The 24,166-nt window shown below is 39.0% G+C and overlaps 1 protein-coding gene across 28 annotated transcripts in view; it reads right to left on the bottom strand.

The window, feature by feature from the left end:
- Positions 1-24,166, bottom strand: part of EPB41L3 (erythrocyte membrane protein band 4.1 like 3) — a 216,593-nt gene that overhangs the window by 79,437 nt on the left and 112,990 nt on the right. For 27 of the 28 annotated variants that reach the window (XM_055128823.1, XM_055128818.1, XM_055128820.1 and 24 more), the window contains exons 2-3: positions 13,610-13,815; positions 8,010-8,207 (exon numbers count right to left, since the gene is read on the bottom strand). In XM_055128823.1, coding sequence (XP_054984798.1) covers positions 8,010-8,207; positions 13,610-13,804 — 393 coding nt within the window. In that variant the 5' untranslated portion in view covers positions 13,805-13,815. The remainder of the gene's footprint in view (positions 1-8,009; positions 8,208-13,609; positions 13,816-24,166) is intronic. The other variant, XM_055128828.1, reaches the window with a different exon arrangement.

The following is a 24,166-nucleotide window of genomic DNA, read 5'->3' as shown; positions in this document are numbered from 1 at the left end:
TGCATGTGGGCAACCGGGCTTGATTCACCCAACATTGTCTATGGTTCCCTAAACTCCACCAGGAGTGAACCTAAGCACAGAAGCAGGAGGAACCCCCAAGCACTGTTGAGTGTGTGCCACATTCCCTCCCCCACCACACACACAAAAGAAAGAAAAAAAAAGCTTTCTTCTAAAAGTATTACATTTTTAAACACCTATGAAAATAAATTCAAACTTTAACTGCAAACACATCAAATCCTAGAACAAATCCTACACATATATATATACATATACATATACATATATACATAAACAAATATACAGTTTAAGCAGTTAACTAATTCACATACAAGACAGAACATCTGGAAATTTCTTAAGCAGTACCTTCCTGGCCAACTGGCAAAAGGTGACAGAAGCACATTTAAGAAATTTCTTAAGACATTACCCTTTCTCATTCCTAGCAACATCTCTGGATACTTTCAAGAAATGTCACTGAAATATACTCCAGTTTCTGTTTTTTTTTTTTTGTTTTGGAAACAGTGGAGTGTTCCCAAGCAGTCTGCAGGCATTGGGGCCCCTCTTGGCAATTCTTGTCCAGCCGGGCCAGAGGATCAATGCTTGGGCCCAAGGATGTGGTGTTGCTCAAGCCCTTTGTCACCGGGGATCACCTGAGCTGTCCTGGCATTGCTTGGGGGCCTCCAGGGGTGCACCTGGGCACCTTAAGGGAACCATGTGGTACCAGAGATCAAATGAGAGTTGGCCACATGCAAACCATGTGCCTGTCCCTCTGTTCTACCTAGCCGGCCCATTTTTATTCTTAGTCCAGATCCTGGATCATCCTAAAGGCATCTGACATCACTTCCTTTTGAAGACACTCAGCAGCAGACCTCTGGGCAGGGTCAACTCTGGGAAAGGCGTTTCTTGGTTTCACTGCTGCACTAGACAAGCTCCAGCTGTCATGTCTCAACCTGCAGGCAAATCTCTCTCCAGTGGTAACTGGCTTCTTGCCTCTTCAGCTGGCGTGCTGCTAGTCCCATGTGGATTTACCTAAATCCCGTAAACACTGTGTCTCTCCCTGTTGAATCAGAAACACTGAGGTGCTACCTTGGGTGAACTGAGGTTTTACAGGCATGATGAAACATAGCCAGCAGGCGGGGTGTGTGCTAAGTGGCAGAGAGCATGCCTCTGTGCGTCAAGCCCTGGGGTTTGACACCTGGGAAGGGAGAAGGGAAGGAAAGCGGGAAGGAGGAGAAAAGGGAGGCCAGGACATGTCAAACGTGCAAGGCAAACATTCTATTAGGTTTCTAGTATGCTCGAAGTTCCTCCAGCAACTGGGTTTCTTATGGAGAAACAACCAAACTATACCACAAAATGGCTTGAAGATGAGATGCATGCAGCACTGAATTGATGTTACAAAATACAAACTCAAATTAAAATTGATCTCACTTGTTCTCCTGAAACCAAATCAGGATAGATTAGAACGCTGCTCAAATATGAGAAAATGTATTGAACCGGAAGGGCATTAGGGGAAATGTGCACTAATCAGTCAGACACAACAAGTCTGCCTACCATGGAAGAGGTGGGACTGAAATAAATGCGATAAGCACCAATTTCTGTTGCTGTGACTGAGGTGTTTTTATTTATTTTCTCTTTTAAAAGTTGGGCTTGGGAACTAAATAGCAACAACAATAATACCCTGGACATAGGAAGCTGCTAGTGTTCTCCAATGATTCAATAAAAATGAAAATGAAAATGACAGAATTCATGATTTTGTTGGCATTCATAAAAATAGCTGCATGTAATCATTTCCTAAACATGTATATGTTTATATATCATATATTTGTTTATCTATCATGTTTATATATCACATGTTTATATATGTGATGTGTAATTAGAGCTTTTCTTATATTTTATGGCAGAGCCTGGCAAGCTACCCATGGCATATTCGATATGCCAAAAACAGTAACAACAAATCTCACAATGGACATGTTACTGGTGCTCACTCGAGCAAATTGATGAACAACGACAGTGCTACAGTGCTTATATTTTATTCATAATAAGATCTTATAGTTTCGATAGTCAAGGCTAAGAACTTGAAAAATTAGTTAAGTAAAGTCTCTCAAATGAATGTTAATGCTACCAGATTACTAGTGGAGAGAAAGTTGGAAGAAGTCAATGGGAAAGCTCTCGTCAACACACAGCAAGAGGTGAGACCGAAGAACCAGTCAGTGTTTAGTTGCTGCTCGGAGAGCAAACGCTTCTGAAAGGGTTCCTGGGTGTCTAGGTTTCTCCTACTGCAACACTGCTGGGCAAGAGGAAAACTGATTCTCTGGTTTTAAAAGAGGAGAGAACTATAAGGTGCTGTATCAGGAAAGGGCTATGTGTGTGAGAGAGATAAGGAGGAAGAGAGGGAGGGAGGGGGAGAGAGAGAGAGAGAGAGAGAGAGAGAGAGAGAGAGAGAGAGAGAGACACGTTCTTCGAATTATCACGAAGACTTTCTGGAGTTAAGCGCTGTTGATTTTGATGAAGTAAGGAAAAGATTAAATAAATGACAGGGAAAAACAACTAAGAATAGAGATTCATTAAAATGAAAAACTTTCATACCTTAACAGTGAAAAATTAAATCTGCACTGTCATCCTGTTGTTCATTGATTTGCTTGAGCAGGCACCAGTAACGTCTCCACTGTGAGACTTGTTACTGTTTTTGGCACATTGAATATGCCATGAGTAGGTTAAATCATACCTGTTATTATGTGTCCTGTATTGTTCATTTTTGTTTCATTTATTCATTTTTTTTTAGTCACATGAAGCTATGCTCAGGGTTACTCTTGGCTCTGTGCTCAGGGATCACTCCTGGCGATGCTTGGAAAACATTATGGAGGACCAGGCTTCAAAGCCATGTTGGTTGTGTGCAAGACAAGTGTCCTACCCACTGTACTATCACTTCAGTTCCTGCATTCCATTTTAACTCACCTATAACTGCATGAATTGAAGAAAGAAATTAGGGAAGTAATTCTGCTTTTTTAAATTCATAGTTCTTCTATCCATATGTTTTGGAGTAAAAAGGGGCATGGGAAGTTATCTGAACTGACAATGCATCACTGGAACTTATGATTTTCATAAATTCACCTATGGTTTCTCCCTGAATCCTAAAGGCAGTGCAAATGCCATCACATGGATGACCACAGTCATTTAAAATACTTTCTCTATTTATTAGAAATCTGATTTACTGTAATTTCTCAGTTTTTCTTCCTATATTTAAGTTATTATAGACATTTATCAACCTTTCCAAGAAACTGGAAGTAGGTATTTTTTCTCCTTAATTTTTCTGCATTTAATGTTCTCTTTCTCTAATCATTCCTCATGGAAAAGTTCCAAATCATTCGCTATTGCAGAATTCTCTGCTGAATAAGCTCAAGTCAGAGTCCATTGGTTTTTATTATCATTATTAAACAGTTGTTGCTGATCAAGAATATGTTACATTCCAGAAAATGCTCAAATAAATTATCTGCTTTAATTTTTTCCCCTCTGAGGGATTTTCTGCTCTCATCTATTGAGGAAAGTTCAGAATATTTACTGCATTTCCTCAAAATTACATGGGTGACAGATGGCTAAGTCCATTTCACACCCTAGTCTGGTGGCTTTGAAGCCTGAGTATGGGATAGTTGGAATGAGTCCTCCGCGGCTCAGGAACCAGGGCCATTGACAACCTGCAATAAACCGAGCACTATACTTTCCAAAAAAAATGGCTAATAACACAAACATTTCTGACAGACTGTCCTGCTGGTTTGTGTTGAGATTTTAATCAATCAAAACCCAAAGTGCCTTAACTGTGATGAGATCTGATCACCTACGTTCTCCCGAACACATTTGTATCTTGCAGTTGCTTCTTAAAAATAGAGAAAAATAGTATCTCTGTTCCTGTAATGTGTTATCCTGCCTCTTTGCTTCAAAGTTCACACTGTCTGCTTAAAGAGAAACCTGAATTTAGACACACATTCTACAGTCACTTCTGAAGGTCTTTTTTTTTGCTTTTTGTGTCACACCTGGTGATGCACAGGGGTTACTCCTGGCTTTGCACTCAGGAATTACTCCTGGCGGTGCTCAGGGGACCATATGGGATGCTGGGATTCGAACCCGGGTTGGCCGCGTGCAAGGCAAACGCCCTACCCTCTATGCTATCGCTCCAGCCCCCACTTCTGAAGGTCTTTATTGCTCTATACAGATATAACCGACAGACAGAGATGCTGATATCTAGCACACCTGACCTTGCATGGAACTACAATGCACTATTACTCAGTGTTGAAAGTACTGCACTGATGGAGGGATGGCTCAATGGACTGAGCATGAGCTTTACACACTGAAGGCCCCGCTTTGGTCCCCAGCACCACATGGTCTCCTGAGCACTGCTTCAAGACTTCAGAGCACTGAGCCAGGAGTAGACGATAAGCAACACCAGATATAGCCCCCAAGCAAACAAGTCGTTCAGTTGGTATTTATTTATGTGTGTGTAGGTGCCTTCATCCCAAAACTCTGATAAAAATTCAGTTTAGGAGAACCAAGACTCCAGCTATAATCCAAAAGCAAGAGGCGTTTGAATGTGGTCTTTTAAACTAGTGTCTCCCCTCCAAGGCGCTGTCAGGAGGAGGGGAGGCCAAGTTCCCACCCTACCAAAGCCCCTGCTGCTGCATTCACACCCCAAAAGCCACCGCATCTCTAGCCAGACTCCCAACTCTTACAACACTAATATCCCAGTAGGAGAACTCCAGATCGGATGGGAATGTAATGGAAAATCCAACTAATCTTGACTAACAAATACATTAACACAGAAAGCTTTAACTTGCAAGAACAGCTTAGTAAACCCTCAAAGAAGGACTTAATGTTCCCATGGTGAGATATAACCATTTCCAAAAATTTTATTATACTTAAGTATTTTTTTTAATCACTCCAATATCCACTTAGTGGTAACAAGCGATATAAAGTAAGTTATTGTGGGCCTGCCTGCTATGGGGGCAGGGCTGAGGGGCAGTTGGGAAAATGGAGACAGTGGTTTAGGGACAGTGAGAGTGGGACTGGTATTGGAATATTGAATACTTGTAACAAATCATCACAAACAACTTTGCAAACCATGCTGTTTAAATAAAGTGGGGGGAAAAAAACACATAAAATAAACTAGCATTATATTGTTACCTTGAAAAACAGATCTTATTCACAGTCCTATTTTTTCTTTTGTTTTATTTTCTTTGATTCTGCAATCAAACCCAGCAAACCTCGGGGACTGTTCCTGCCTCAGTGCTCAGGGATCACTCCCAGGGATGCTTTGGGGACCATGCAATGCTCCTGCATACAAGGCATGTGCCCCAGTCCTTGAGATTTCTTCTAGGCTCTTTCTTTTTGCTGGTTTTCCTTTGTTTTGGAAAGGGGCTGCAATTATTGGTGTGGGTGGAGAGAGGTAGGGTTAGAGACTGAATTCAGGGCCTCAGACAAGGCAGGAACAACACTCTGTCACTTAAGTTGTCTTCCCAACTGCAATCTTTCATTTTTTTCTTGTCTAACTAGTCAATACAAATCCATTTTACTTTGCCAAGGTCAATTATTTCAATGAAGATGTCACAGTGAACACATTTTTCCCCCTACTATTAATGCAGAAAATATGCATTCTGCTGACAAAGGTTTTAGTCTCCCAGGAAAAAATTCACTCGTTTATTTTTTTTTAATCTCCTTAGGGCCATACACTCTGGTACTCAAGGATTACTCCCAGCCCTGTGCTCAAAAGTTTATTCCAGGCAGTGGTCATGGAGAATCATACAGTACTGAGATCAAACCTAGGTTCCCACATGCAGAGCACTGAGTCATCTTTCTGGCCCAAAAGTTACTGCCTTGATTCTGTCAAATGTGCAATACTGCTGTGCACTCAAGTCATGACGAAAGCAATAGTGAATTGTTGTGTGGGTTAATTACAAAATAGAAATTCTGGACTTAAACACAAAGATTAGGGGACAGAGAGATAGTTCAACAGATTGCACACATGCTTTGACTGCTGAAGGCCCTAGTTCCATTTTTGAAACCTCATGGTTCTTTGAGTACCACCAGAGTTCTTTGAGCACCATGGTTTTTTGATGCACCCCCGCAAGCATCTGAGAGTAACCCCAAAGTATTACAAGGGATGCCTCCCAAAACCAAATCACAGATTTATGGTGTGTATGAATCACAGGGTATTGGATATGCCAAAAATAGTAACAATAAGTCTCTCAATGAGAGACGTTACTGGTGCCTGCTCGAACAAATTGATGAGCAACGGGATGACAGTGACAGTGACAATGAATCATAGGGTACAAATTTAGTAAAATAATCAACTCTATATGCAAGAGTGGGTCCCAAGGAACTTTTCCTCCCTATGTGAAACACTATGTATTCTTCTAGACACTTCTTTAGGCAACTGGCAAGTAAGTCTATTTCTTCCATTATATAACTATAATCCTAAACTCTCCTAAAACCTAAGGGGAAAGATTCTTTATTCCCAAACAAAATTTAAAAATTTCCTGTGAAGTAGACCCACGTTGTGAAATTATCTTTCGAAGGTTATGAAAGCCTTTGAAACTCCATATAGTAAAACTGCAGCAGAAAATATGATGGGAATCCCCCACTTTTCAGCCTAAACATCAAAATCAATGATTAAATTGAATTATAAAATTAGACAAAATCGAAGCCAAAAAACTCAAGAAGTAGGTATTGCATGCAAATCCCTAGGTAAGATCCTTGGAAGACTGAATTTATTCCTTGAAGCAATCCATCTATATTTGTCAAATTATAGGATGGGAAATCTTCTAGAAATTAGTATATGATAAACTTAATCTCAGATCAACATACATGCTTCTGCCATCTCTAATAACATAAAGCCATCCTGTCTTTAAATATCATTAACAATGTGAAATGGAGGTGAATCTTTCATTCCAAGAAAGAAAAAAAAAAAAGCAAAGCACTGGGCGAATTATGCAAATTTTAATAGAAATGGTATGAGACAGAGACGGCTAAGATGAATGAGCTCAGAAAGTGGAAAATGAAGACTGGCTTAATAATAACTCAAGGAAAAGGGTATAGTCATTGAGAAGACGCAGACATCAACTGTCTATGGTGCCTGGAAGAGAGTCTCAGCAGGTCAATCAGTTTAGCATGCAGAAGGAGGAGCTGAGCATGCTAAATCAGTTTAGCATCCTGGAGGAGGATGGCTGAGGTTCTAGTAGGAAAGGGAAATGACTGGAGGAATGGGCTCTTGGGATGAAACTGTTCAAGCTGAACTTAAATCAGGCTACTACCTTGCTAGCAGAGCGGCTGCTCCTTCCCGCTACAGGGAGCAGATGCCCTGGTGTGCTCACCTGCTCCGAGGGTCTGTGTTCATGCAGGCATGTATTTCCATGGAACACAGAGAACACTCACAACCCTTTACCCACAAGTTGTATTGCTCTCATATGTTAAGTTCGTCTTACTAAGGATCTGTAACAAAAATTATTTCCCTGTTCTTTCCTAAGAGGAATTCCAGTTTTCTTTACAAAATGAACAAAAAGTAATATGTCCCTATCTTTAGCCAGAAAAGAAGTTACAATAGTTCACATTATTTCACCTCTTTAAGAAAGAAAGCTACCCAGTTTCTGCCAATGGAAATCTGGCCATTATTATTCAGATAAAAAAGTGAAATTAATTAAGTGATAGTTTGTAGCCAGGATATTATGGAAAATTTGATTTTTAGAGTGTTCTTTTTCTCTATCATGGAAAGTGTGGGAGATATTTTCATTTTGTGATTCAATTAAAAAAAATCACATACTCCTTTGTAAAATTTCAGGAACTTAAGCTTTTAAGTATTTTTAGTTACCTGACACCTTACTAGAAACAACGAGAAAATCTTTAAGACCTGGGTCTGAATAATTTTTCCAGAACTCTGGAAAAATGGAGAGATATTATGTACATTTTATAGCAACATCCCTCAGATCTCACTATCAGGGATTAACAAAAATGTTTTAACATACACTTACCTCCACATCACAGGTATATTCTGAACCGTCCAAAAGTATCACTTTGCACTGCATGCTTTTAGGTTTTTTGACAATCTTTAACGGAGATCGAGATAGTTTACTGCTAGATGATTTCTGAGAAAGTTTATCGTCTTCCAATTGCTGATACTCGAGCTGTTTTGCAACTCCAGCAGCAAACTCCCGCTCCTTGTCAGTGACCTGTGAAGAGCAAATAATGAAAAGTTTTCCCTGCAAGACAGGAAATAAATATTGCATTGCTCAGGCAATAAGAGATCACTTTAGAAATAGGCTTTTCTATTTCCTAAAGGATAAGAGGTAATCTGAACTAGGACAGCAAGAATGGAAATATATGTGTATGTTCACATACATGTATGTGGATATTTATAATGCTAACAGTTTTGATTAAATTACTTCACCACATAAATGTATAGACAGGGTGTTCTGTTAGTTTGATTCGAGGATTTCACTTAGAAGAGTTGAGTTAGCAAATGCCATCAAGACTTCATTAGGCAAAGAAGCATACAAATGAAGCTACTTTCTTTTTTAAAAAGACACAAAATAGGTCTTTATGAGAAACTGTTTAGGGGTGGGGGGGCAATGGAATGTGATAGAAAGACATGGGTACTTTGGTGGTAGTTATGGAATGGTAATAGTGATTTTTCAAAGCATGAAATTATACCTCTAAACTAAACAGTCATAAACTAACATCACTTCAATAATAAAAGAAAATAAATCATACGGTTTTTACCTTATGTACAACATTTTTTTCATTCATTAGATCCTTCTATAGGATCCATAACTACCACATATATATGTGTGTATTATAAACCTTAGGGCACAGAGAGCTTCAAGTCCAAATTTCTTCAGTAATTTTACAAATATTAAACTATTTGATGTTGTTCTGAATCAATGAAGCAAGCAGCACTGAAATTCATAGCATCCCCCTAAGTCTGTCTCCTTTTACTGTAGTGAGCCGGTGTAAGAAACAGATATAACCTGTCAAAAAGCTTTAATCGCCATTCAAATCACAAATCAAGTCTGGGTTACCTTCAAAACTGCAGAGGATGTCCTATGGCATGATAAAACTGTCCCATGAATCAATCCCCTTAAATTTTTTTCTGAGCACTCCTCCCTCACTATTCTTTTAATATTCCTCTTTCAACTATTAAATGACCACCAACTTTATTACTGCAAATTCTCATGGTCTAGACTAACAATTTTATTGCAAATATACAGAGACAGTGTAGGTTGTAAAATCCAGTTTGCTTCTTGAATTACCATAAATACCCTCTCCCATGAACACACAATCTAAAAATGCATAGGTTTGAGAATATAGCATTATTTTTTTAAATTTTTATTTTTAGTAACCTTTACACTTTTACAGGGCTGGAGCGATAGCACAGTGGGTAGGGTGTTTGCCTTACATGCAGCCAACCCGGGTTCGATTCCTCCGCCCCTCTTGGAGACCCAGGCAAGCTACCGAGAGTATCTTGCCCACACGGCAGAGCCTGGCAAGCTCCCCGTGGCATATTTGATATGCCAAAAACAGTAACAACAAGTTTCACAATGGAGATATTACTAGTGCCTGCTCGAGCAAATCAATGAGCAATGGGCTGACAGTGATACAGTGACAGTGATACAGTGATACTTTTACAATATTCTAAAATAATCACCAAGTTATTTGGGGCATTTTTCAAAAAAAATTTTAGGTAGGTATTTCTTCCTTTACAATATATTTTGCATCTGTTTTCTACCCAGAAAATTAAAATTTTGGGACTGAGAAAGATAGTACACTTGCCTTGCATGTGGCCTATCATCATTTGAATAACCAGCACTGCATATGGTCCCGAGTATGACCAAGAGTGATCTGAGCGCAAAGCCAGGAATAAGCCTGGAGCACTGACAGGTGTGGCCCCCTCCTCCACCCCAAAGACTACTAATATAGCCCTTTCCTCTCTTTCTTTCCCCAGTAATTTAAGGCAAAGTTTGAGATATACTTAAGAATAAAGTAACTGATTTGCTGTGCAAAGAAATCAAGGGGAAAATGAACAACCCACTTCAAAGGCCTAAATAGGTAAAAAGGCAAGTCTCAGTTAAAACAAGCAAATCAAAGAAAACCTGTTCAAGCAATTTGATCCAACTCTTTTGACTGCAAGTTTTTCCACATCAAGGCATTAAAATGGTCAGTCCGAAAAAAGTCCGAAAAAGTCATTAAAGTATTATGATTTGGGTACTTTTTGAAGTTTTTGCAGTTTATCTTAGAATTTTATACCAATAATCATAATTTATTTACATTTATTAAATCTTTTGTCACTTAAGAAAACTTTTGCACTTTTAATTTTTATTTCAGCATATGCAATGTCAAAAATGCTATATTTTAATCAAGTTAATTGCTATGGGGAATCAACTTTTCATACCTAGTAGGAATCCCATCAAAGGCCATGATTCAGAGACTAAAACAAAGCTCCGGGAAGTGCGTAACCTTTTACTATCTAGTTCTCCCTCTCGGAGAACCCGGCAAGCTACCGAGACTATCCTGCCTGCACAGCAGAGCCTGGCAAGCCCCGCCATGGCGTATTCGATATGCCAAAAATAGTAAAAATGATGGGTCACATGGGTCTCATTTCCCTGACCCTGAAAGAGCCTCCAATGTGGCACCGTTGGGAAGGATGAATAAAGAGAGGCAGCCAAAAATCTCAAGGCTAGGACAAATAAAGACATTACTGGTGCCCACTCGAGCAAATCGATGAACAATGGGATGACAGTGATACAGTGATTAGAAATTATAAAAGTTTCATTTTTCCTCTACAAAAATGAAAGCATCTGAAATGAGAATGAGCTTTTTGGGTGAACTTGTTATCAATTACAGAGGCATCTTAAACAGCCATCATTTAAATGGAGGCCTGATTACTGAACACAAAGTACCAAGCTGTCACTGCAGCTTTTACAAAAATTTTGAAAACAGTCTTAATAATTCTACAAGGGCATTCCAAGTATACTTCAAATAAAGTGCCAATTATAGTTGTATAGCATACTACAATTAAAAAAATAGGTGTCAACCATACTATAATTTAAAATAAAAGCTGTCAACCATTTTAGCAAAACCTCCAATTCATAATCCTCACAAAAACTGTGAAAGGTAGATATTCTTATCCTCACTTGCACATAAGAAGAAATAAGTACAAGGAACATTTTTTTTGGTTTGTTTTTGGGTCACAGCCAGCAGTGCTGAAGGCTATTCCTGGCTCTGGGTTCTGGGATCATTCAGGCTGAGTTCGGAAGACCATATGGGCTTCCTGGTTGCCACCCCGGTTGGCAGCATGCAAGGCAAGTGCCAACCCGCTATACCATCTCTCTCACCCTACAATCGTATGAAAATTACTCAAGGTCACAAAACTAGTAAACTGGTATTCAAAGTTTTAATCATCACCAAATATCAAAAGAAACTACTTTATCTCCAAACATAAGTGAACTACTGGTATGAATCAAAGAACTTTAGAGAAGAATCGTAGAAATTATCTTTTCTGATCTCTTCGTGTTGTGAGCAGGAGGAGAGGACTTAAAAGACTCTGTGGCTACTAAAATCACTGTCACTATAATTCCGTTGTTCATCGATTTGTTCGAGTGGGCACCAGTAATGTCTCTCATTGAGAAACTTATTGTTACTGTTTTTGGCATATCCAATACGCCACGGGTAGCTTGCCAGGTTCTGCTGTGCGGGCGCGATACTCTTGGTAGCTTGCCAGGCTCTCTGAGAGGGGCGGAGGAATTGAACACGGGTTGGCTGCATGAAAGCCAAACGCCCTACCGCTGTGCTATCGCTCCATCCTGGCTACTAAAATAACAAGGGAAAGAGAGAGGACTGAGTTGCTGGTCTTATTACTCTCAGATCACAGGGCATCACTTTGCCAGTTCAGTTTCAAACATCTCACTTCTTTAGATGATAAAAAAAAAAGTACTTAATCATGGCTGAGTATAGAAAACCTGCCCTTTCTCTGATTATCTCCACTCTCATGTCTATTTCACTTAGAGTCAGGAGAAAATAATGGAAGAGAATTCAATCTGGTAACTTTTAATTTCTGAAAATTTAAAAACAAAGCACTGTTTCCATCCTACTCTTAAAAAGAAGGTAAGGTAAAGAAAAGTCATGGCAACTGTTTATTAGGTTTTATTAATAGGCTGGAGGGTGATCTCCATCTCAAAACATTTTCAATCACACAGTAGTTTGACAAAGTACAATGATAAATATTGTTCCTAATTCTATTCTAAAAACAAAATTTAAGGGTATAGTTCAGTGGTAAAAGTGTGGGGTTCACATGTTGTGAGACCAGAGGAAGGTTCAATCTTTGTCACCAAAAAATAAAATTGTTTACAGAACTTAAATGTCATGGGAGAGATAAATAACCAGGTCGTTAACAAGGAGTTTAATGTTGAAATGTTTTGCCTTCCAAAGAATTTCACAGGGCCAGAGGGATAGTACAGTGCGTAGGGCATTTGCCTTACACACAGCTGACCTGAGTTCAGTCCCCGGCATCCCATAGGTACCCCAAGCACTGCTAGGAGTAATTTCTGAGTGCAGAGCCAGGAGTAACCCCTGTGGTGCATCACTAGATGTGACCCAAAAAGAAAAAAAAATTCAATAACATGCTGATTTTATATCTCTCTCCTCAACATCGCTTACAGTTACTATTCGGATCTACGAGAACAGTTATTTGTAAGCCTTCAGATTTCCTGACCACCTATGAGATGATTCTCTAAAATGTGGTTGATTCCAAGTTTGAAGCTTCAAACCAAAGAAATTTAAACATAAATTTAAGGCCCAGTTATAAATCATGTTTATTTTTCTGTATGAAAAGTATTGAGAAATACATGACATAGAGTCACCTGAACAAGTCACGTTAATAAAACTGAAAATATATCTTGTACATTGGAGAGGGAAACAACCCAACACAGAGCAACCCTTGGGGATATTTATAATATATCTATATATAGATTATATATGTATATAATACACACATATATATTTTATTTATTTATTTGTTTATTTTGCTTTTTGGGTCAAACCTGGCAATGCACAGGGGTTACTCCTGGCTCATGCACTCAAGAATGACTCCTGGAGGTGCTCAGGGGACCATATGGGATGCTGGGAATCGAACCCAGGTCGGCCGTGTGCAAGGCAAACACCCTACCCGCTGTGCTATTGCTCCAGCTCCCACATATATATTTTTAAATCAAAGTAAGCTCTAACCATTAGGCCCAGAACCAGAATCAAAATTAGTCTCAGTGTGGTGTCTATCCTTCCTGTGAATCGAGATAAAACTAATAAACTGCAATCCAGTTTTCAGTATAAGTTCAAGTGCTTCAATTAAATGAAGGAGTTTCCAAGCAAGATTGTGGAATGTCATTCACTAAATGCCTTAAAATAGCACAAATTTTCATCTGCTGTAGCAAAGCAGACGACCCTTCATAGTTCCCAACAGTGCTAAGAGACCAACGTTGGACCAGGAACTGGAAGAAGAGCTCAGTAAACATTCTTCAACTGGTTTTCTGGGTGATGCTTGCAAGTGCAGGGTAGCAGGGCAGGGGCAGCACGAGCTCACCTCCTTCCTCACAGGGGTGCTGTGTGCGGCAGCTGCAGCCTCAAACTGTTCCAGGGCCTGCCGCTGCTCCTCCCCACTCAGCTCTGGCCCAGGGTTCGGCTGTGCACCCTCGCGGCCCTGAGCACCCGCAGCCTCCTGGGGCTCGGCGTCCTGCTCTTGTTTGGACTCAGAGTCTGATCCTGATTCAGTCGTCATGGTTGATTGTTCTGCAAGCAGGAAAGAAAAGGCCCGATTACTGGTGCAATAGTCTCTCCTAGGCAAAGCCAATCAATGAAGACAATCAAAACACGCCAATGTGCCATGCGAAAGGGGGAAGAGAAAGAACCATAGACCAAAGATGAAGAATCACTAACACAATCCTGGTATATACACCTCACAGACGGCCTGTCCAGTTTATGACTCAGATGGGCACTCAAAAGACTTCACAATTAACATCACACTAGAAGTAAACATTGATTTGTAAAGATTAACGGTTTTATTCAGGCCAGAACTTTTGCCACATATACCTACAAAATGACATTAAGATCATAGCAATGATATAATTTAGAGACATTAAATTTCAGAAAATGTCATTTGTTGAATCAGCTGTATATACATTTTAATTTCTGGGTAGGTTGATCTAACAATGGAAACGATATTCTTTCTCCATCATTCACCTTCATGGGGGCCCCTGAACAACTTCCCACAATTCCCGCATCTATGCATTCTCCGTGAGCAAATGTCTTTCCACATTTTCCACATTGATTTCTAGAAGGCTATTGTTTGCTTTGAACTTAACAAGCACAACTACCACAGGGGCTTCTTCAGAGATACAATGTCTATCTGCTACTGGAGAAGCCGGGCCACAGCTGAAGGGATGCAGCCAGGCCATCACCTCTCCTGCCCTCAAAGTGAATTCTCATATGCTTGTCCCTGACTCCCTTTCATTTCCCTAGATTGCTTGTCTCACTGCAAAAAAATAATCAATAGATCTTAATATAAAATAATACTAAAAATATATGAAACATATTGGACTGGAGGGGCTGGAGCGATAGTACACCATAGGGTGTTTGCCTTGCTCGTGGCCAACCCGGGTTCAATTCCTCGAGAGCCGGCAAACTACCGAGAATATCTCACCCACACGGCAAAGCCTGGCAAGCTCCTCGTGGCATATTCAATATGCCAAAAGCAGTAACAAGTCTCACAATGGAGACGTTACTGGTGTCCGCTTGAGCAAATCCGTGAGCAGCGGGATGACAGTGACAGTGATTGGGCTGGAGAGACAGAATAGAGGTTAAGGCTCTTGCCTGGCATGTAGCTGACCCCTGGTCTATCCCTAGAACCACATGTGGTTCCCTGAGCACAGAACCAAGAATAAGCCCTGGGGACCGACAGATGTGGCTCAAGTCCAACTCCCCCAAATATAGTAGAACTACTATTTTTCTAGTAGTTTTCTAGGTAAGACACATATTTTGTACCTCAGTTCTCACACCCGCCAAGTGTAACTAAAAATGATCTATATCTAGAGAACTTTCCCCCAGCTAATTGATAAGCCTCTTTGAGCAGGTTTTTTTCCTTAGCATCACGAGAGCTGCCAACAGTTACCATATATGTGGAAAATATTACAGACAAAAATATCATGAGCAAAAGGCTAATGTGGCACTTTAAGCAAACAATATGCTAATCAGTGTAATATTAAATTATGAAAAATAAAACTCCATAGCAGAGCCACCATTCATCCCTATCTTCACAATGTGCATTGGAATTAACATCTAGAAAAATCAATTTCAGGAACTTAAAATGGTATCAGTATTCTATCTGAAGTTACTTTTTTACATTCACAATTTTTTCTTTGGTTAAATAAAAGACATATCAACTTGGCATGTGCTCAGCTGCCCAAAGTATGTGTAAATAGCAAGTTCAAACACAGAGCAAGATCATAATCCAAGAAAAACGAACAGATTTTCTCCTCTCATATTATCACATTATATATTTTCAACCAAATCTTGAAGGTAAATATTATATTCTCTTTTGTACACTTTCTATTGGAAAAATGGTGAGTCTACAAGAAAACGTAGTGGAGGAGGATGAAAGGTGCAGGCAGGTATTGTAGAGTTGAGCCTATAATCAAATACTGCCTTTCAGAAAGAGGAGGATTAACCTTAGTAATTTACCTCATAACACTGAGTACCAAAATAAAAGACCAACTAGTTGCACAGAAACAAGAAATATGTTGAAAGCTTCTATCCTACTCCTCCAAAACCTCACAGTCAGCGACACAGTGACTCCCCAAACACATTTCTCCATCTTTTTCCATTTTGGCTGGTATTCTCCCTTCAGCCAGTCAGAGAGCACAGTGAGTTGTGGCCGTGTCCTTAACAAGGTGACAGACTATGTAATCAAGTTCTATGTTCATCTTCATAGCGCCAAAGCCATTTCCCCCTGTTTTCCTTCTCCTCCTTGGAAAGAATGATAAACTGGCTGCAGTAGACCCAGGCATGGAGCCACACGGCTGCCTGAGTCCCGGAGTGTCCTCCTGGACACTGTCCACCTGCCACCAGTCAGAAATCAATTTCTGTCTCGTTCAACCCCCAGTACAAGCCCATACCCCATCCAGTACACATCTGACAGACTCAGTCTGTCCAAATGGGATCAGTCTATGGTTCCCACTCACGACAAAGCAGCCTGTCCTTGACCTCACATCCTCCATCAGCGGCTATCACATTTATCTCCTTTCTGTTCTTAAGTGGCCGGAGACTTTTTGTTGGACTCTTACTGTCTCTTCTCATCCTCCTTCTCTGTAACCACTCTAGTCTGACTCCACTACATGCATAATAGAATAAATGAAAAATCTTTGCTGCTTTGACTACCTTCAATAACATAAAATGTTCATTCTTGTTGAGATATAAAGTAATCAAGGCTGAAAATTTAAGGCTTTTAATTTCTGGGATCTCACTAGAATCAATATTTTATTTTAAATATCTGAAAGGAATAAATTCATTTTGTATAGACAAGTAAACGGTATTTGTGTAGAGTAGCAAATTCATTCTCAAAATATTTTTATTAGTCATCTTTCATAACCATGCCAATGTAAGCAAAGCAACTGATTTTCTTTTTTTTTTTTTTTTTTGCTTTTTGGGTCACACCCAGCGATGCTCAGGGGTCACTCCTGGCTCTGCACTCAGGAATTACCCCTGGCCGTAATCAGGGGACTATATGGGATGCTGGGAATCGAACCCGCATTAGCCGCGTGCAAGGCAAACACCCTACCCGCTGTGCTATCACTCCAGCCCCAAAGCAACTGATTTTTAAATGACAAAATAATACAAATCTAGATTCACTACTTGTGAATTTAACTTGTTATATTAAGAATTTTATAGTATATCCCACCACCTTTGTAATAAAGTGTCAAAACATTTTTAATACAAAATTTATACTGTGTTTTCTCATTATAGTCATACTAATTTTGCTTCTCCATGCTCTTTTGGATAATTCTTGTCACTAAAAATTACATACTTCCTTTTCCCACTCACTGAAGATGATGATATTCCAACACTACCTTCTCTTCTAGTATATACACATTGGACTAATTATAACTGTTGGCTATTTAGGTTACAGAAAATAAGCATCATCACTAGAAATCTCAAGAAGACAGTGATGCAAAATGCTTATGCTTAGTTTTGACTTAAACTGTGTCCTTCCTTCTATATACCATTTATCAGATTGTGTTTGGTGTGCCCTAGAAAAATGTGGATTCCTAGAAATTCCAAATTCAGAAAGTTGGATAAGAACCTTAAGAATGCTTGGTTAGTGATAGGAAGAGTCCTTTATCTTTGCAAGAAGCATAGACTATATTTCATTATGTCTTTCTCAAGGCAATATTAAAAGACTACCAAAAGAAAACCTTTAAAGGTTTTACAAAGATTTTTAAAGGTTTAAAAAGATTTTACAAAGGTTTTTTTCTGATGGTATACAAGAAATCATAGTCAGAATTCCCAATCCATTTTGCATATATATATATATATATATTTATTTATATAGCCCTCTTATTGCCATGCATTTAAGCATTTTTCAGGCATAATTTATTACATTAGAACACACAAACCTAAGACAGTGCAGAAAAGGTTTAAATCTCTGCTATCTACCACAAAAAATAGGAACCCTACAGAATAACAAAGCATTCAGAAAAGGAAAAACCCCTTCATAACATTTATCTTCCTACAGAAGTGCAGGACTACATGGACAGTTTTTTAAACAAGTTTCTGCTTTCCCTTATTATTTCAAATATAAATTTATAAAAGGAGTGCCTAGTAAAACTACAGATACACTCAGCCTAAATATTCATGACTACTACATACTATCCAGCAATCACTAAAAACCCAGAAACTTTAAGCAAACAAAAACAATACCCTTCCCTGACTTCTTTACTAAATTGTGCTTATCAGCATTTTTAAATGGAGTGGAGCAGAAGCCCTAGTATCCAAATTGGGAAAAAAAACAAAACAAAAACAAAAACATAAGAGGGCCCGGGAGCTATGCCTTGTATGCACCTGAACCTGGTTTAATTGTCAGCTCCTCATTGCTGAGTGCAGTCCTCATGGCCCTCCAGCACTGCTGGGTGTAGCCCTGGTGGTATCCTCCACACTCCTCTCCCCACTAATTTTTTTTTTTAAATAAAAAAATTTAAAAATCAAGTCACCCTTCTCTGAGTTTCATTTCCTTTTACATTCAGGAACGTGCACATCTCCATCCTCGGTGTGTTCCTACTTCTCTGACTTCTTGAGAGAATTTTCTTCCAGTGCTGCCAACATGTCACTTGCAGTCATGAGAATACATCTCAAAATTCCAGCAGCATTTACTAATATTATCAATGACGTCCCCTCCTCTAAGTCAATAAAAACTATGTCCATCCCTTCTCACCTCCGAGTGCTGTAATTCTGACCTTCCCTTCTACCTTTTTTGGTTACTCTCATCTCTGTTTGCCTCTATTTCTTAATATTCTTAAACTTTGCAGTTCCTTAGGAACCAGTCTGTCTTCTGAAGACATCTTTCTTGGAGAGCTCCTCTACTTCATTTCAAATACACCAATACCACAAAATGCACGTCTCTCAATTTGTCAGGCTCTGCAATTCAGATCCATATTTACAGTTAAACTAAACCTCTCGGGACCAAGATTTCTGCCAAACTCTTAATTCCATCTTCTCAGGCCCCAGTCTGCAGTAATTCCATTCCTTAAACTGGTGTCCAGCTATTCACTTTCATTTCTCGAATTGTGCTTGGAGAAAGGAGGTGAGAAACGTCTTGGTAGACTTACCAGTCAGGAAAATGTAGAACAGTGTGAAAAAATCACCTGCATTTGATTGTACTGTGGTATTTGGAACATATGGGTAGTGGGAGCATATGAGGGGAATGATAAGAGGTGATAGTTGAACGGAAATTGGACTGTCTAATCCTTGCTCGGGAAACTGCATCTCATTACAGAGCTCACTCTACTAGTCATGAGGATAACTAGCATCAGAAAGGGTGAGCTAAACTTTTCCATTATTTACTCAACATCTGACCAAATTAGTAGACCAAAAAGGTTTTATTGAACAAATGGCAAACCAATTACTCCACAAGTACTACACTAGCACTCAGAACTGGCCACTTAAATATCCTGGAGAACATAAATAAAAAGCTGAAACACCAACTGTTTGGAGTAGCAGGTGGAAATCTGATAGATATTTCAAATAAGATCTTGGGCCACAGTAAGTTCAAATTCATAAGCCAATATAGATCTCTTATGGAGCTAACTATACACAAGCAGTAGAAGGGTAGGGCATGTGATTTAGTGGTGAAGCACTTGCCTTGTATGTGAGGCCCCAGGTTTAATTCGTGGCATGGGGGGTGGGGAAGCTGTTCATTTTAATGGAAATGATCTAGTAATTCAAAAATACTTCAAAGCACCACTAAAACTATGTAGAAGATTACTAGGCCTCATCAAAACAGATACTAAGATTTCCTGATAGCACTGCATATTTATGATCAAGTGCTGGGAATTTAACAACAAAAAAAAAAACTCAACAAGGTTAAAAAGAAAAGGTCAGAGTCCCTACTTCAATAAATGTGCATTCTGATACACTGCCCTGATTGGCATATTAATCACAGCACCCACAGTTCAAGAAGTAAATGAAGAGAAGGGGTTCAAAGAGAGAAAGCTTCCAGGGTTTGGAGCGATAGCACAGTGGGTAGGGCGTTTGCCTTGCACACAGCCGACCCGGGTTCGATTCCAGCATCCCATATGGTCCCCTGAGCACTGCCGAGGTGGTTCCTGAGTGCAGAGCCAGGAGTGACCCCTGTGAATCCATCGCTGGAGTGTGACCCAAAAAGCAAAAAAAAAAAAAAAAGAAAAAGAGAGAGAGAGAGAGATAGAGAGAGAGAGAGAAAGCTTCCACAGGAAATCTTGTTTGGTCCGAAATGAACCACTGACATTCAGTTCCAAGTAAAAGGACCAGTTTTAAGCTTGAGTTACAATTAAAAACTCACAGACTAAGTCAAGAAAATTGAAAGGAAATCTGAGTTAATCGAAGTGTAAGAGAGGTACAGCACTGGCTGGGCAGTCCTCTGGTGAGGCGGGAGGTGTGGACCAGATAGGAGAAACTGGGTCTGGCCTCAACTCCACCACAAGCTCTGTGACCTCAATGGAATTTGGCTTTATTCCTGCTCTAAAATGCTGAAATTCTAGAATTCCTGAGACTCAAAGGCATATTAACTGTGAAATCTGAGAAAATTATGTCCTCTAAGATGAGAAGTGACAGATGCTAAGAAATCTTTCTGACTAACCTCAAGGGCATAAAGCAAGTAGGGCAGAAATCTATCCAGGGCCAGCATTCTATCTAGTTTCTTTGCCTTGTCTTACGAACTGAGGAGGTAAAGTTACAAATAACAGCTTCATTATTTTTTTATGAGTTCATTCATGAGTACAAACATTTCTTGAACAGCCGTTCTGAGGCCTGGTGACACATGATAAAGACAAATGGGTCTCTTCTTCTAGTGCAGCTTATGTTCCAAATGAAGGAGGGAAAGAAATGCACAATGTCAGAACCAAGAGATATTACTAGATAATCCAAGCCAAAGTACCTGGACAACATCTGTTAGGTCTTAGATTATCTAACAGATATCATCCAGTTAATCCAAGATCTTAATAGATCTAATCGAAGATCTAATAGATATTATGTCTAGAAATAAAAAAGCTTACAAGTAACAGCAATTAATGGGCTGCCTTTGTTAATGCTTGTTAGCACCCGATAAGAATAAATGCCAATCTAATAGAAATTATTAGATAATCCACGCCAAGGTAGCTGTCTTACATTGGGGTCATCAGAGGTTTCTCTCAGGAGGAGATATTTAGCAGACACTCCATTATCAGAAAACATTGCCTTGTGAAGCTATGATGGCCTCTACACTGCCTTCCAGGAAGACTAGTTTTAGGGACTCTCAGGAAAACCAACTTGATGTGAACACGGAATGAAATAAGGGTGGAGGCAGCTGGAACTTGGAGTGGTGAGGAAGAATGGCCCAAGATGAAATAGAAGATGTAAGTCTGGTCACATCCTACTCCTATCTTCTAGTGTCAATTTATGAAGTTGGGTTTTAATTTTAAATGCAAGAGAACATCTTAAAGAAGCATAGAGTCTGTGGATGCATTAAGAAAAACGCTGGCTTCTGAGGAAAAGTGCAAGACTGGGAGCAGGAAGACATCTAGCAAGCTCCAGCCATAGTCCAGGCCAGGAAAACTGCTGGACAGAGCAGGGAAGTAAGAGGAGAAATGGAGAGATGAGGCATCCTTCAGGACAAGGAAAAGCTCTAATGAAGCTTCACAAAGGCAGGTAAAATCTTATAAACTGTAAGTTTCTTATAAACATATGGATGTCTAGAAGTAAAAATAGCTTACAAATAACACAGTAATTAATGGACTGAGCACCCAACAAGAACAAATGCCAAATTACAACCGTTCTTCTTTTTCTAAGTGGTATTCTAGCATATTACCACAGAAAACAATCCTCAATAATTTTATGTTTGTTAGTCTCATTCATGTGAAAAGTCCTGCCTGGCTTTATTTATAATGGATGCAGTATTGTGGTCCAAGTCAGTGGCTTTCAACATTTTTCACACCTGCAGACCAGTCTAAGGCACTATTAAGTGACAGCTCCAGTATTTTAGAAAAAAAAAAAGCAAATTATGACATAAAAAGCTCTGGACTTTTGAGTGTAGAATGTTTTTCTAGCCATCATGTGAAAACCTAACTAATGGCTACATGGCATCTGCACCTAATGTGCTCATTTCACACATAATCTGGCAGAGTACTTTAGTCTCCGTTATGTTTTAATATGATTGCCACTGAGATGTTATCATTAATGACAACTTGAATAGGTGCTAGTAGAATTTCTATGTGATCTACACATGAATTCTGCTGTTTCTGTCAAAGGGTTATATTAGATTTCTAAGAACTTTACTCGTTGATTCTATTTTTCGCCCAGAGCTGGACCAAGAACTGTTTGAGATACAGGGAAGTGTTTTCCATCTTCCCCTATAACATATTTATATCTGTTTACTTAGAAAAACAGGTACTCTAGCCTGTTTTTCAATAATTAGCAGAACTATTTTAAAGATTGATTGGAACAAGTAACATGTATGTATAGAGAGAATATAGATACAAACTAAGCATATATAGAATATATGTTCATTTTCAGCAGCTAACATGAATACTTAAAGTTTATTTTCCTAATAGTTAAGTTACTAAGTTCATTAGTATTCCCTATCACTGAAATAGAATTTGGAGTTGATTATGGCTTTATTTCCCTTACCCAAGGATACGCCACAGTATTCCTTGGTTTTTTAGCCAATAAAAACAATAACAATAACTCAAATTATAAATTTCAGAGCACTGAGAAGAGCAGTTTTAAGTTCTTAATTAAAATCAAATCCTAAAATGTAGAAGAGAATAAGCTAAATATAGCAACTATCTTTCCATTTTCTGTTAACCATAAATGATTTTTTCAAGGAAGAACCTTTCACTATGCCTTCATTGTATAAAGCATAATACAAAGACAGCACATTTGCATCTTAGCTAAACTCCACACAAATATAAAATAGTACCTTGTGGCTTCCTAAAAAAGTAAAGTACGATATCTCAAATATGCAAGGTCTTTTGAATTTGAATTTCTCAGAAATCCTTTGTAGCTTTATATTTTAATTAACAGGGTGTAATTCTTGAAAAAGTATAGTATACATCCTCTCTTTGTTGGCCAATTTTATCCCTAGAAAGGACTTATTAGCAAAAAGATATCCTTGGCACCTTAATGTAGGAGCATATTTTTCTATTACCCAACATCTGACTCTGCATCTGTGAGAAATGAGGTGTGAACCAGAAAGAGTGAATAAATTAAAACAGCCTCTTCTCATAGTCATCCACCAGCAAATGATAGTCTTCTGACTAGGAAATGGATTCTCTCCCTCATAAAACCCTTTATCTCACAAATAGAGGAAAAGTAAAGGCTAACATTTTCTCTCTTTACACCTAGCAACAAGGAAACATCTCTTGCAAACCCAGAGATATGTAGCTGAGAATTCAGGTTCAATTCAGGTTTGTTTATAGGTGTAAACACTATGGGGTTGAGAGCAGCTAGACAACCAGAATGGCTGTCTCAATATGAGTTCAAACAAATACCTCCGTGTCTCCTTCCCCATCTGTCTAGGAAACATTGTTGTGAAACTGAGAAAAAAAGCAAGGGTCAAGAGAGACTGTTCTTGGAACTGGAAAACAAACTGCCTATAAATATTTGTATCTTGACAGATCCAGGCAATGAGTCCTGAAGAGTCACACAGCAGGAATAATATCTAATCATTTCAATTAAGGTATGAAAAGTAAAAGACATACCTATTGCTAAAAAAAAGAATACATCAATGGAAAAAGAATACTAAATGGGAAAATTCCAACCATTCTATTATTGTTTCCATTTGGTAACAAAATTTAACTTTTAAGAAATCATACAGAACAACCAATATGGCAGCCTGGTAGTCATCAAATAATTGAACAACGGAAAACATCACCTTTATTTAACATAAATATGCCCAACTCAAATGATTAAAAGTGATGTCTTGGAAAAGCATATGTAATTTAGTCTGACCCCTAAGTCCCTTTGCAGTTTTGTGGTTCGCTGCAGTAACAGCAATATATAATGGTTCTCAATTTGCCAACAGATTGTGCTAAATTTGATCAGGTTCTCCTTTTACTTCTGATATAATTCTAGCATAGTTCTGTATTTCGATTCCAAATGAACAGAATCTGGATTTCCCCATAGTTTTATGTCAGGACATCAGGGCTACTCCATTGGTATCTAAATGTGCATAACTCCTACACAGAGAGGAAGTAGGACCTTTCTCTGGCATTCTGGATCTTTCTACCCTTAGACTTTTGACAAGGTGACTTTCTTCAACCTTCAATACAAAGTGAAGCCAAGTATTTAATTTTTCTGCTTTTGTTAGCATACATCAGATTTTATCTCTATGCTAGCAATGGACAGCGACTACAAAGAA

Source organism: Sorex araneus, chromosome 2, assembly GCF_027595985.1.
Source record: "Sorex araneus isolate mSorAra2 chromosome 2, mSorAra2.pri, whole genome shotgun sequence".
NCBI classification, from domain to species: Eukaryota; Metazoa; Chordata; class Mammalia; order Eulipotyphla; family Soricidae; genus Sorex; species Sorex araneus.
This window is presented reverse-complemented; position numbering and strand designations above follow the sequence as displayed.